The 14,246-nt window shown below is 43.6% G+C and overlaps 1 protein-coding gene across 2 annotated transcripts in view; it reads left to right on the top strand.

The window, feature by feature from the left end:
* Cryzl1 (crystallin zeta like 1) overlaps positions 1-14,246 on the top strand; it is a 40,516-nt gene that overhangs the window by 8,236 nt on the left and 18,034 nt on the right. For both annotated transcript variants that reach the window (XM_028756385.1, XM_028756386.1), the window contains exons 2-6: positions 2,997-3,068; positions 5,656-5,733; positions 9,331-9,403; positions 12,949-12,993; positions 13,915-13,983. In XM_028756385.1, coding sequence (XP_028612218.1) covers positions 3,003-3,068; positions 5,656-5,733; positions 9,331-9,403; positions 12,949-12,993; positions 13,915-13,983 — 331 coding nt within the window. In that variant the 5' untranslated portion in view covers positions 2,997-3,002. The remainder of the gene's footprint in view (positions 1-2,996; positions 3,069-5,655; positions 5,734-9,330; positions 9,404-12,948; positions 12,994-13,914; positions 13,984-14,246) is intronic.

The raw sequence follows: 14,246 nt of genomic DNA, 5'->3' as shown, positions 1-14,246 counted from the left end.
TGCATGCAGCTTCCTCATCCATTCAATAAATGCAAAAAGTATGGGCAGAAATGTTCTGAACATGACCGTTGTCAGCAGCAAGCTGTAAACTTTTCACATGTGGATGCTACCCTGAAGTCATGTACAGCAGTGAGAAAGCGTAGACCTCAGCTGTCACAGCAGCTTGGTGAGACCCAGGAATGTCACACTGGGAGAAACGAAGTAAAGCTAAAGCTGTGTGATCTCATTTCTGTGTACTTCAAAGGGAGTTAGTCTGTTTGTTAAAATTCAGGCTGTTTCATATCTTTAAGGAAAGCAAAGTCATAACCTGACAGAGGCACTTAGAGCTTCAGATGCTGGGGGTGTAGGTCCTGTTGGGACATGAACACATTCACTCCCGGCTGGACGAGCCCTGTCTACCCTAAGGGTCTGCACACGCCTGTCTGTATTTCTGTAAAATTTACAGTTTGGAAAATTAAACAGTCTTAAGTATGGTGGGTCATACCTGTATCCTACACTCTGAAAGTCAAGCCAGTGGAACTCCTGGGAACTCAAAGCCATTCTGGGCTACAGTGAGTTCTGAGCCCACTTGGGTTGCAGTTTGAAAAACAACAAAGAGGGGCTGGAGAGATGGCTCAGGGATTAAGAGCACCGACTGTTCTTCCAAAGGTCCTGAGTTCCCAGCAACCACATAGTGGCTCCCAGCCATCTGCAGTAATGGGATCTGACGGGGTCTGATGCCCTCTTCTGGTATGTCTGAAGGCAGCTACAGTGTACTCATATACATAAAACAAATAAATAAATCTTTAAAACAACAAAGAATTGTGAGATCCTTAAAGGTACTTTAAGAACTTCCCAGGGTATTAACAGCTGGAAACACTTGTGTTAAAAAGACTGGGGAGATTCTGTCCTCCAAGGGTGAGAACTGAAATCTAGGGCCCTAACCCTCAGAATGCTGTGTACAGCAGCCAACCTGAATCTCAGAGCAAACTAGCTGTCTAGGCCAATGGGATTCAGAGAGACCTGGTCTCAATATATAAGATGATAAGACCTACTGAGGAAGATACCCAATGCCATCCTCTGGACACACACACACACAAACATGCATGTACACATACCACATCACCTACAAAGGGATGAATTGTAGAGCACCTGGGGGCTCAGCAGTGAAGTTCTTCTTTGGATCCTCAGCATGCATGTGAAAAATAAGCTTGTCATAGCCACAAACACTTGTAATTCCAGCACCAGGGAGACAGAGACAGGAGAATCTACAGGGAGTATCTTAGTCAGGCTTACTATTGCTGTTATGAAGCACCATGACCAAAAGAAGCTTGTGAAGGGAAGGGTTTATCTTCTGGCTTACATTTGTATACCATAGTCCATCACTGAAGATCTCAAGCTGGGCAGGAACCTGGAGGCAGGAGCTGATGCAGAGGTCATGTAAGGGTGCCCCTTATTGGCTTACTATCCATGGCTGGCTCAGCTTGCTTTTTTATAGATCCCAGGACCACCTGCCCAGAGATGACCTTGCCCACAATGGCGGGGCCCTCCCCCATGGATCACTAATTAAGAAAATGCCCTGCAGGCTTGCCTACAGCCTGGTCTTTTTATGGAAGCATTTTCTTAATTGAGTTTCCTCTCTAATGTATTCAGCACAAGGATGCTCATTGGCTCAATCTAGATGAATTGGTGAGCTCTAGGTTTGATGAGAGACCCTGTTTCAAAAAATAACATGGCTGGGCATGATAGCTGAAACCTTTAATCCTAGCACTCGTAGAGCAGAAGCAAGTGGATCTCTATGAGTTCAAAGCCAGCCAAAGCTTCATAGCGACACCTTGTCTCCAAAAATATAAATAAGGAGAAGAAAGCAGTGTCAGCCTCTGGCCTCTACATACGTGCACACATATGCATGTCCATCCTTACACAGAAGTCTATACCACACATGTATATCCAAACCAAAAAATATTTTTAATTAAAAAATAAAAGGGGGTGCTGAGGAGGTGGCTCAGCAGTGAAGAGCAATGGCTGCTCTTTCAGGGGACCCTGTTTTGTTCCCAGCACCCACATAGTAGCTCACAACCATCGGTAGCTCCACTCAGGGGACTCCTCTCTACCTTTTCAGGGACAAGGCACACAGATTGTACACACACACGTGTGCAAGCACAGCACTCATACACATAAATCAATCTAAACACATTTTATTAAACAATAAACACTAGAAAGGCTTATAGGGTTTAGACAGGGCACCCTCTGTAATCCCTCCCCTTAGGAAGCAGAGGGAGTCTGTGTGTGATGTCAGCATTTGTTATACAGTGGGACCTACAAAACAAGAATCCCCATCAGAATCCAGACCACAATTCCACTCCTACGTTCTTAATTGTTGAAAGCCTTTGATTACCTTTGAACGCTTTTGGCCGGCTTGTGTGGCCCTTGTAAGACATTTTTGTTGATCTCTTTTAAATACACACAATATTTTTTTACAGAATACGAAACAGAAATCCTCCCTCACCCCTGAAACCTGACCCTTCAGAAGGCTCCTGTGATGGCTTGGGTATTGATCCTAGTCCATCTTTGTCTACCTTTATCTCCTCTCTTTCTGACATTTGTGAAAGCCCAGGTTAGCCTTCAACTCTGGATCACCCAGCCGCTTGCGCCATGGTGCTGGGATCCCAGGCAAGCACTAGGACTTCTGATATGGTCTCTTGTTTGATTCCTGTCTGAATGTACGAGCTTGAGGGTCACCTTTAAAGTCACCTTTTCCTCCATGTCCTGATGACTTTTCCAGTGTACTGTATGTATGTCTGTGTACCATGTGCATGCCTAGTGCCCAAGGCCAGAAGAAGGGATCAGATTGCCTGAAACTGGAGTTAGAGATGGTTTTGGACCACCATGTGGGTGCTAGGAATTGAACCTAGATCCCATGAAAGAGCAGAAAGTGCTCTTAACCACTGAGCTATCTCCAGCCCTCAAGAAGACTTTTTTTTAAAAAAAACTTGTATCTTTTTTTGTTTGTATAGGTAACTATGAAAGGCTTATATTTTCAACAGAGTTCTACCAATGAAGAAGTAACATTTGTATTTCAAGAAAAGGTAAGATAATTATTAATTGAGATAAAATATTGTCTTTCCATATGTAATTGCTTTTGCTTGGTTTTGGCTGCTAAGAGAAAATGCTCAGGCAAAAGTAACTTGAGGGAGAAAGTTCTTATCTCTCAGTTCCAAGCTAAAGTCCACTGTGACAGGGAAGTCACAGCTGCTGGGGTGTGAAGCAGCTTGTCACATGGCAGCTTGTCACATGGCATTCAGAGAGCAAGAGATGAGTGCATGCTGCTGCCCAGCTCTCTGTCTCACACACAGGACTCAGCCGTAGAATGGCGCCACCTGCTGTGGGCCAATCTTTCCATCTCACTAAATGCCATGAAGACTGGTCCCCACAGGCTCACTCAGAGGCCTGTCTCCCAAGCGATTCTGTTTTGTCAAGTTAACACTATTAGTACTAGCCATAACAGTAATGACCCACTAACAAAAGTGTGTGTCTTTGTGTTTGTGTGTATGTGTGTGTGTGTGGCTTGTGAATGTATATGTGTGTCTATGTGTGTGTGTGTGTGTGTTGTGTCTGTGTGTGTGTATCTATGTATGTGTAGCTTGTGAGTGTGTAGGTGTGTTTATGTGTGGGTGTCTTGTAAGTGTATGTGTGTCTATGTGTATGTGGCTTGTGAGTGTACATATGTGTGTATCTATGTGTGTGTATGCCTGAAAGAGACACAGAGTCTTCTATAATTTCCCCCTTTTTCATGTGATGTGGTGTGTATACACGTGTATGGGGGAGAGAGAGAGAAAGAGGGAGAGAGGGAGAGAGGGAGAGAGAGAGAGAGAGAGAAAGAGAGAGAGAGAGAGAGAGGAGGAAGAGGAGGAGGAGGAGGAGGAGGCAGAGGCAGAGCACAGTCCATGACACACTGTTTGGAGTTGATTCTCTTCTTTTACCTTTATATTGGTCCCAGGAACCAAGCTCAGGTTGCCAGGCTTGTGGGGCAAGTACCTTTAACTGCCAGAGCCATCCATGGCCCCCAGACTCACTTTGAAATGTGTTATTAGTTAGGTGGAACTAAATGAGCAAGAGCTGCAGGCAGCCTCCCTGTAGTGTTCCCACATTTTGTGATAGTGGCGGCTCTGTTGTAATGTGACTGTAGTCTTGAAGGAGCTGCAGCAGGGCTAAGGACCCAAGTTTGGTTCCCAGCACCCATGCCATGTGGCTCACAACCACCAGGGAGTCCAGCTCCAGAGGATCTGACACCCTCTCTGACCTCCGTGGGCACTGCACTCATATGCACAGACCAGTCACGTATGCATGAAATACTGTTGTCCTCTTCAAGAGGAGCTGCTGAATTGGTTGTGCTGTGAAAGTTACTGGGAAGGCAGAGCAAGCTCCAAGCCTTCGTGGTACACAGTGGATGCAGGTAAACGGATGGCGCTCAGCGCACACGCTCCTGTAGCAGCCACTGACCCCCATCAGCAAGGAGAACTCACTGTGAGCACTGTGCAGAAGCAAGTTTTCAGACTGTGGCCACGTGATAGGAAATGTCTGTGTTATTAAATAAGAGAGAAAGGCCTTATTTTCTACAAAAAAATATAGAAGTTTCCTAGACTTACCTTACTCATAAAGCTTTTAGCGACTTAGTGGTGATTAGTAGAAAGGTTTGCATCAAGCCAGATGATCTCCCTGTGGGCTTCAGGATGGAAACAGGTTCTGCGGGTCCAAGCTTCAGTCAACTGACCTCCTACCACTGCAGTCGGAAAGAACCTCAGGCTTGGCTCCATCCCAGCAAAATGCATCTCTAGTTATAATTAACAAATTCATCAATATTAATGCCTTCGTCTGTATCACTAAACAGAAAATTCGAGATCGGGGGCTGGAGAGATGGCTCAGTAGTTAACAGTAATGACTGCTCTTCTATAGGTCCTGAGTTCAATTCCCAGCAACCACATGGTGGCTGACAACCATCTGTAATGGGATCTGATGCCCTCTTGCTGTGTCTGAAGACAGTGACAGTGTATGCATAAACATAAAGTAAATAAATAATTCTTTAAAAAAAAAAAGAAAATTGGAGATCTAGTAAAAGTGCTCCCAGGATGCTGTGTGTGGCAAGTAAAGCACAGTGACCCCATGGTGGGTCATGAGTCGTGTGCAGGGTCTGTCTTCGTGTCACTGAGGGACATGCTTCAGTTCATGGTCTGGAGTACAGATGCCCCGGAGAAGTGATGTTATATTTAATCATTTAAGTAGGATGGCTCAGTTTTGCCTTGGTTGCCTTACTGAAATTCCAAGTTTTAGTAAAAGCTGTTTATTGTATGTACTGTGAAGATCTGACAGCTTGAAGTATTTAAGTTAAAATCCAGTGTCTGTTGTTCTGGATTATGAAGCAGAGTCTGTGTGTACAGCATCTGTGCTGGTGTTTGAGTGCTTCTAAAATAAAGACAGGAACACTTTTAAATTACAACCCTAGTTTTTCTTTCTCCTTTTCTTATCATGTACTATTAGTTATTTGTACCTTCTAGACTCAGGATGCTCACGAGACCCGGCATCCGTTTACATTCTCAGTTCTATGTGGACATTTTCACAAGATGAGTGGACGGTCTCACCGGATGTGTAACATGAGCTTCTGTCGTTTGGTTCTAGGAAAATGTCCCTGTCACAGAGGATAACTTTGTGAGAGTTCAAGTCAAAGCTTGTGCCCTGAGCCACATAAATACAAAGGTACCGGCCCTCACAAAGGGGAATAAGGGTGTCACGGGGTGTGTAGTGTCTGATGGTGACTGAGGGCTGAGTGCCAAGAAATTACTTAGACAAACTGAACCTGAATGGTTTTACATTGAGGTAAGTGGTCTGATTTGTGTTTTAAATCATTACGTGGAAATATTTTATAAAATTTATTTTGGAGGAATCTGAAAACTTCTATCATTAAGTCCTGTCAGTCAAGGAAGAAACTACCTTCATAAATAGAATAAAAATGGAAAGTAGAAACAGTTTACTGACCACTGAGTTGTATGTGTTTCTAGTTAACTTTTTTGTTTTGTTTTGTTTTGTTTTGTTTTGTTTTTTCGAGACAGGGTTTCTCTGTGTAGCCCTGGCTGTCCTGGAACTCACTCTGTATACCAGGCTAGCCTCGAACTCTCGAACTCAGAAATCTGCCTGCCTCTGCCTCCCAAGTGCTGGGATTAAAGGCGTGCGCCATCACTGCCCAGCTCTAGTTAACATTTTTAAGCTATGATTTGTATTCTTGTCATTTCTCTGTCTCACAAACACTTGTCACCAGTCTCATATCACCCACAGTTATCTTTATTATTGGCCATAAAACATGTGTCTTTGGTTCAGGTGTGGTGGCACATACCTTTAAACCCAGCACCAAGAGTCACCAGCTTCTGAGAGTCTGAGGAAGGTCTGCTCTACACAGCAAGTTCCAAGTAAGGAAGGGCCACACAGTGAGACCTTGTCTTACAAAACAAGTAAACAGTTAATAAGCATAAGTAAATAAATGTACCATAAGTTAATAATGACAAATAGTTAAATGCACTGTGATAAGTATTCTCAGGTTTTGTTGTCAGACAAGATCTCACTATGTAGTCCAGGGTCACCCTAAACTCATGGTCCTCCTGCCTCAGCTTCCCAGGTACTGGGATTATAGGTGTATTTAACCCCACATCGGATTTTTCTCCTGTTTTTGTTTGGGGGGGGGGGGCTTGTTGTTTGACTGTGGGTCTTGTTTGGTCTTTTGACTGAACAACTGACACTTATTTTAACCCACATTTGACAGGTTGAGGCCTGAGATGACTGTGCAAGCATGGTTGTCTCTAGTCCATCCTTCAGGTTGTCCTGGCTGTGTCCTCATGGCTTTCTGATGTGTGTGCTGCTCCTGGTGTCTCGTCATCCTAGGTCCCCAGTCCTGCCGGTTAGGAATATACCCCACAAGTTCACTTACTGCTGATTACCTTTCCTAAAGTCCTCCCAACAGTCACACGGGGCATGCGGGTCAGTCAGTGTGGGAAGAGCCAGTTCAGGCTGCAGCAGTAAGGAATACAGACAAGAAAACTGATTTGGGCACATGATTTATATGTCCATGGCTACAGCTGGGGTAATATCTAATGTGTGTCTACTAAGGAGAGATGCTGTCTAGTCATGGCTACTATTAAACTTTATTGGACCTGCACAGATTCCAGTTGCATAGTGTTGGCGATTGAACCTGGACCTTGTGAATGCTAGGCAAGCACTCTGCCACTAACAAACAGAAATGATAGATAGCAGCAGAATGACTATTACATGCTGCTGAGCAGGATGTCTTTCTGAAGATAGAACATTAATGTAGGAAAATGCATACCGTGAATGAAAGATGCAGCATGCAGTCGCTAGAACCGTGGTTATAATTAAACTGCACAGAAAGGAAAATAAAGGGCTCAGAGGCAGAGTGCTTACGGAGCGCACACGAGGCTGTGGGTTCAGTCTTCAGTACCACCACACAGGCATGCACATACACACTCGCACACACTCCACACACACCATACACACACCATGCACACACATACACCACACACACACGAAATACCACATATACAAACACATCACACATACATACCATACACAAACCAGATATACACACTACGTACAACACACTATACACATAACACAACACACACATTATATGCACATACACCACATATACACATACCATACACACAACACATATATACACACCATACAACACACATGTACACATATAACACACAAAACACCACACACCAGATAAGCACACCACACACAGGCACATAACACACTATACATACAATACAGCACACATGTATATATACACACAACACACATGTACACATATAACACACATACCACACACATTACATACACAAATACCATACACATACACACCTCACATACATATTATACACAGAGACACCACTCATACACAACACACATACCACATATACCACATACATGCACACAAGCACACAAACGAGAGAGAGAGAGAGAGAGAGAGAGAGAGAGAGAGAGAGAGAGAAAAGAATCCCCAATGTTTACATAAGAAAGTCATATGGATGGCCTAAGAAAAGTGTTAAATTCCACATTAAAAGAGAAACAAACATCTGAAAAGTCAGGCTAGATATAGGAGGGCTCCTCTTTTGTTTGTTTGTTTGTTTGATTTTTAATTGAAAAATTATGGTGGGTTGGAGAGATGACTTAGCAGTCGAGAGCATTCGTTGCCCTTACAGAGGACCTAGGTTTAGTTCCCAACACCACATGGCAACTTACAACCATCTGTAACTTCAGTTCCAAGAGATCCAGCTCAGTCCCTGACCCCTGTAGGCACCAGGCACTCATGTGGTGCTTTTACATACATACATGCAGACAAAACATTCATACACATAAAAAGAAATAAATCTTTTTTTAAAAAAAAATAAAAAGCAGGCAAACCGCAAACCCCTGTACTTACCATAAGTCCAGAATCATCTCGTGGCCGTTCCCTATGACTGCTCACCCCTCCTCCCTAAGCCCTCTGACCTCGGACTGAGGAAAACAGTGGTGGCTGCTTTTTTTTTTTTTTTTTTTTAAAAAAAGACAGAATCTCATAAATCCCCAGACTGGCCTTAGCATAAGATCCTGACACCCCTGCCCCACCTCGGGAGTGCTAGGATTGCAGGCCTATGCAGCTCAGGCCTTCCTGTATGCTAGACAAGGCTACCTGCTGAGCAATAGCCCTAACCCAAAGCAGGTGATCCTTAGAGGGTGTGAGGAGACCACGTCCCTGTCTGCAGTGCTCTGTCTGCTCTCCCTCACCTTACTTGAGTGGATGACAGGGAAACTGTGCTTGGCCAACTGAGATTGCTTGGAGATGAAATTTCACTTCATCTTGACAGAGAAAATGTTAAGGATGTCCTTCCTGGTGATTGACTGATAATACCCAAGATATTAATATCAGTTCTGGATTACAGCTCACAGTTCCCACTCTGGATCAGGGGATTTTGTGACACTTTTGTAATTCTTTACATTGTCATTCCGGAAGTAAATCTATTTGCTATTCTGTGGCTTGAATTTTTGTTGTTCCCACTTTCTCATATGTCAGAGATGGGTTTTTATTGTTTGGTTTTGTTGTTGTTTTGGTTTTTGACCCACTCTGTAGCCCAGGCTGGCCATGAGAACTCACAGTGTTGCTCAGACTAGCCTCCGGCTTAAGATCTCCTGCCTCTGTCTCCAGCACGCTGGTGTTAAGGCAAGTGCTGGGATTATAGTATTTGGGGTTATAGTACTGTGTTACCATGTAAATCCAGACTCTATTCTGTCATGGTTTAGCTTCTGACAGAAATGAAGATGGAAAAGGATTTTTTCCCTGTTGGAAGAGAAGTTGCTGGAATTGTATTAGAGGGTAAGTATATCTGTATTTTCTATAGTAAAAGAAATTTAGCCTGGCACTGGTGGCACAGGCATTTAATCCCAACACACGTGAGGCAGAGGCAGGTGGATCACTATGAGTTCCAGGTCAGCTTTGTCTTCCAAGCAAGCTCCAGGACGGCCAGGGCTAAACTGAGAAACCATGTCTCAGAAAAAAGGGAGAGAGAGAGAGAAACAAATTAATTTAGTAATAGCTAATAAAGTTACCAACACATAAAATAATACATTTTATAATATAAATTTATTAAAAGGTCATTTTTAAAAATTGAAACTAGGATTGAGTTTATGATTGAAGAACTTTATACTTCAGTAAAAATTTAAGTTTTGACTCATATGTAATTGTATTGAACTTTTGTGATGTGGGACCTGAATCCCGGAGGCTGGCTTTCTTTTGAGCTTTTATAGTGATCTGCTTATTTGTGTGTACTTGTTTTTCTTATCGATAATTCCCGAGGACAGGCGCTGTCGTATTCAGTGTGGAATGGGAAAGCACGTGCTTACTAAGCAGCAAATGACCCTAATGATCATCTGATTATACTCCTACCTACCTACAGTCTGACCAGATTGAAGGAGGATGAGATTGTTTACATATGTGAATGTATCATGTGTTAGAACTAAAATCACAAGTGAACTTCAAATGTGGCCCACCCCATAGACTTATTCAGACGTTAACAGTGATTCGTGCGGGAGCCAAGTGGATAAACACTGGGCGTGAACACTCAGTGAGTGGTCTAGCTCTACTTAGAAACAAGTTACGTCATATACTTGGGGTTCTTGTTCTATACCTTAAACTCATTATTTACCTTACAAACACTTTAGGATGATCCAAACAACCTCCCTGGTCATTTCTCATCAGAAACGACAGTTGTGACTTCTGGATCTCCAGAATAAGCTGCTTTACTTTTGCCTGCTTGACTTAAAGCAAACGGAAACCGTCATTAATGCAGTTGCTGAGGATTATGTACATTTTGGTGTAAAGCTAACTGATACAAGTGACTTGGACTTGTTTGTAAACATTACACAAAAGGATGATGTTTGAGGCGGAGTGTGTAGCTTGGTGGTAAAATGCTTGCCTAGCATGCCCAGGGCCATGGGTTCAGTTCTTAGAGCTGGCAGAGAAAAAGGAAAATTATCCCTCAAATATTGGAGAACAAAGGAATGAATGAACACAGAGTGGTCTCAGAAAAATACAGACATGAGAGGAGACCAGAGCCAGCCAGACTCTTGGTGAGCATTACAAATGAGATTGCTAGATTACTGTTAAAGGGGGTGGCAGTCCAGTCAGAGACCAACATGATGCATGACACAATGTCCATAAGCTAGACAGTGATGACAGAAGAGGGACTGACAGAAGCAATAGTGAGAAAAGGAAGTCAGCAGGAGTTGATAGCCAGCGATTGGCCTTAGGGAGGGCGGAAGCATGAGGACTGTGACTGGCATAGTCAGGAGAGCTCACACTTACACTGTTGAGGAAGGGTGGTGGTGACCTGCACATGGAATCACTAGTAAGCAGTTGCTGGGCTGATTCTGGAGGATGAGAGAGAGCTCTGTGCAGGAAAGGACTCCATGTGAGAGTTGTCCGCGTGTAGACTTAAGAGCGAGGGAGGCAGCAGCAACAGAGAGGAGCCTTTTGGATCACCAGCGTTTGAGGGATGGTGGAATAAAGCAAAGTATGAAAGGACCCAGGAGAAGCAAGCACATAACCCCAGATGGGAGGAAAGCTGGAGTGGGATGGGAGCCAGGAGAGGAGGAGGTGACAGTACAGGACGGGTCCCCAGAGGAAGCAAGCAAGAGGGGATGTGGACTTAAACACCTACTAGCTCAGTACCAAAGGATGAGTTCATGCTGGAGCCATTTGACTTCGGTTTCCTTGTCTGTAGAAGAAGAATACCATCTACTATATAAGGCATGCTATAAGGTGTTCTATAAAGTGCATTATAAGATACTGTAAAGCATACGATAAGGCATGATATAAGGCATACCATATTATAAGCCTTATAGGAAGGTTCTGAGCCCAAAATATTCAACAACACTGAAGTGTTTTCTTCCCATTTCATCTCATAGCTCTTAGAACAAAAATACTCAAATGAGTTGACTGTTGGCAGAGGAGTGTGTGTGTGTATACAGCATGTATGTTCATGCACAGGCACATGTGTGGAGACACACACACACACACACACACATTTAGGGCTGGACAAAGAAGTAGTATCATATTGCCAGAGTCCACAGTTCCAAGCACTGGGTGAGAGAGATGGCTCAGCCAGTGAAAGTGCTTTGCTACACTAACCTGAGAGCCCGAGTCCATTCCCTGGTTGCAAAGCAAGACCCACCTCCCTACCTCCCAGATGTTGTCCTCTGACCTCCACACACTTGCCATGACATGTACTCTATACACAAACAATAGTGATAGCGTAAGTAAAGTTTAAAAAAGAAAGTTCCAGAAACTTTCTGAGTACCAGTCAGAATTTACTTACCAAGTCAGAGTAATTTTTTATGTTATTTTTTAGAATTTATGAAGGTATCTGTTTTTAATATATATATGAGTATGCGCCTGCACGTGTTTATTACATCCCTGTAGAGAACAGAGGAGGCATCAAAGCCCCTAAAACTTAAGCTATAATCAGCGTGACCTACCACGTAGTGCAGGAACAGCAAGTGCTCTTAACTACTAAGCCGTCTCCTTACCCCTGTCAAAGCCATGTGAGTCATTGGGATTCTGTCTGTGTGGCTGAGATTCCCCCCACTCAGACGATGGCAGATGTGTCCAGCACAAGGTGTGTGTTGGGGGTGGGGTGTTAAGAGCAGCTATCAGAAGCTATACAATGGATTGTTTTCCCTTTGCACCTGTCTCCTGAAAGTTAGACACATTAGCAGTGACACAGAACCATATTTCCCCATAGTGTCAACACCTGTGGGCTGCTTGTTTCCTAGAGAAACAAGACTTGAAATGTTTTACCCTATGTAACTCATAGACCATCCTAATACCCCACACATTCTTGGTCCTTCGATTGAGTGGATTTTTACAACCCTGCGAATTATTTCATTTCTTTAACTTTTTTAGTTGTTTGTTTGTTTGTTTGGGAGACCGGATCTCTCATGTAGCCCAGGCTGACCTTTAATTTGATATGTAGCCAAGGATGACCCTGAACTCTTGAGCATCATGATTCCACCTCCTAAGTGCTGGTATTCCAGGTGTTGCCCACTGTTTTTGGCTTTTTCATTTGTTTTCATAGCAAAATAAAAATTAAATTTAGAGAGCTAGAGAGATGGCTCAGCAGTTGAGAGCACCAGTTGCTCTTCTAGAAGACTGAGGTTTGATTCCCAGCACCTACACGGTGGTTCACAACTGTCTGTAACACCAGTATCAGGGAATGCAATGCCCACTTTGGCTTCCACGGGAACCAAACACATACATTATACATGTGGCCAAAGCACCCATCCCACATAATAAAATAGACAGATAAATAATTACATTTAGTAACCTCGTGATGTTAATACTTACCGCTTTCTCCTCTTTAGTTGGCAGGAAAGTATCATTCTTTCAGCCAGACGATGAAGTGGTTGGTAAGTCGTGGTTCCCAAGTCCTCTTTCCTCTGTGGCCAGCTGTCTTTCTTCTGTGTAAATGGTAATGCTCACTGTGACCTCACTTCAGACAGAAACACTGTCTTTGACTGGAAGTGTAGTACGTTCAATCCTAGCATTCCAAAAATTAAGATATTTCCTGGCTTTTGAAATTTGTTCTCAAATATCGACTCCTGAGGAAAAGAGATCTTGGCTTCAGCAGAGCACTTCAGGCCTCCCAGCCCCTGGCTGACGAGCAGTCACAGACAAGCTAGCCTTCATCTTTCTCTCCGTGCTCTGCTTCCCTACCTTGTCACAGGCCTGTGCTTTAAGATTGTCGATGGAGTGAACCCTGTACAACCTCTGTTCTCCACCCCACAAAGCTCTCTGCTGTCCTTATAAAACTACAGATTAGTTATTCTTAAATCCATGATCAATGTAAGGATGTGGTGAACATCTGCTCATGCTTGTGCCTCAGTCAGTCATGCAACTACGTGTGAGCGCCACTGTCGTAACTCTCTCAGTGTTCCTCATCTTCATAGAAGGCTGTGGAAGATCAGATGTGTGGGGAAGTGTGTCTTCAGCTTGACGGGGCCTCTGACTTGCGTTTTCATGAAGAACTGATGATTGTATTCTTACTTATCCAAGAAGTCAGTAATACTCTGTACTGCCTATGTTTCTTTTTGTAAGAGAGCAGACTTAGAACTTAACTAGGCTCCAGAAAAGCAGGATTCTGTTCAGGTCACATCCTGTGAAACCACACTGTGGAAAGGCGCCTCAGGGACCCAGCTCTCCAGGTCAGGCTGCATGACAGTGGCCATCTTTACATTAACTCCACTGCACAGAGTCCACATGAACATATCTCATAGGGAATGCGTTCACTCAGGCAATTTTCCCCTTAAGCTTCTTGTTTGAATTTTTAGGAATTTTGCCTTTGGATTCAGAAGACCCCGGACTCTGTGAAGTTATTCGAGTGCATGAGCATTACCTGGGTATGTGGTCGTCCAGTCGTTCGGGACTGAATAAGTCTTACTCCACTGAGAGCATAACCTTCTCCCTAGCCCTGTGAATGCTTCTGGCTTACAGTATCATAAATTAATGCTTAGATTAAGCATTATGTAGACCTGTGAGCTTTATTAACATTGTTCGTGGCTGTGAATTATATTCATATCAGAATTTGTAAATGTCTTGCTCTTGGCTTATCTTAGTGTGTGTGTGTGTGTGTGTGTGTGTGTGTGTGTGTGTGTGTGTGTGT

Source organism: Grammomys surdaster, unplaced genomic scaffold, assembly GCF_004785775.1.
Source record: "Grammomys surdaster isolate TR1022 unplaced genomic scaffold, NIH_TR_1.0 126118, whole genome shotgun sequence".
Classification (NCBI taxonomy): Eukaryota; Metazoa; Chordata; class Mammalia; order Rodentia; family Muridae; genus Grammomys; species Grammomys surdaster.
Note: the sequence above shows the minus strand (reverse complement) of the source record. Positions and strands in the feature narration are given on the sequence as shown.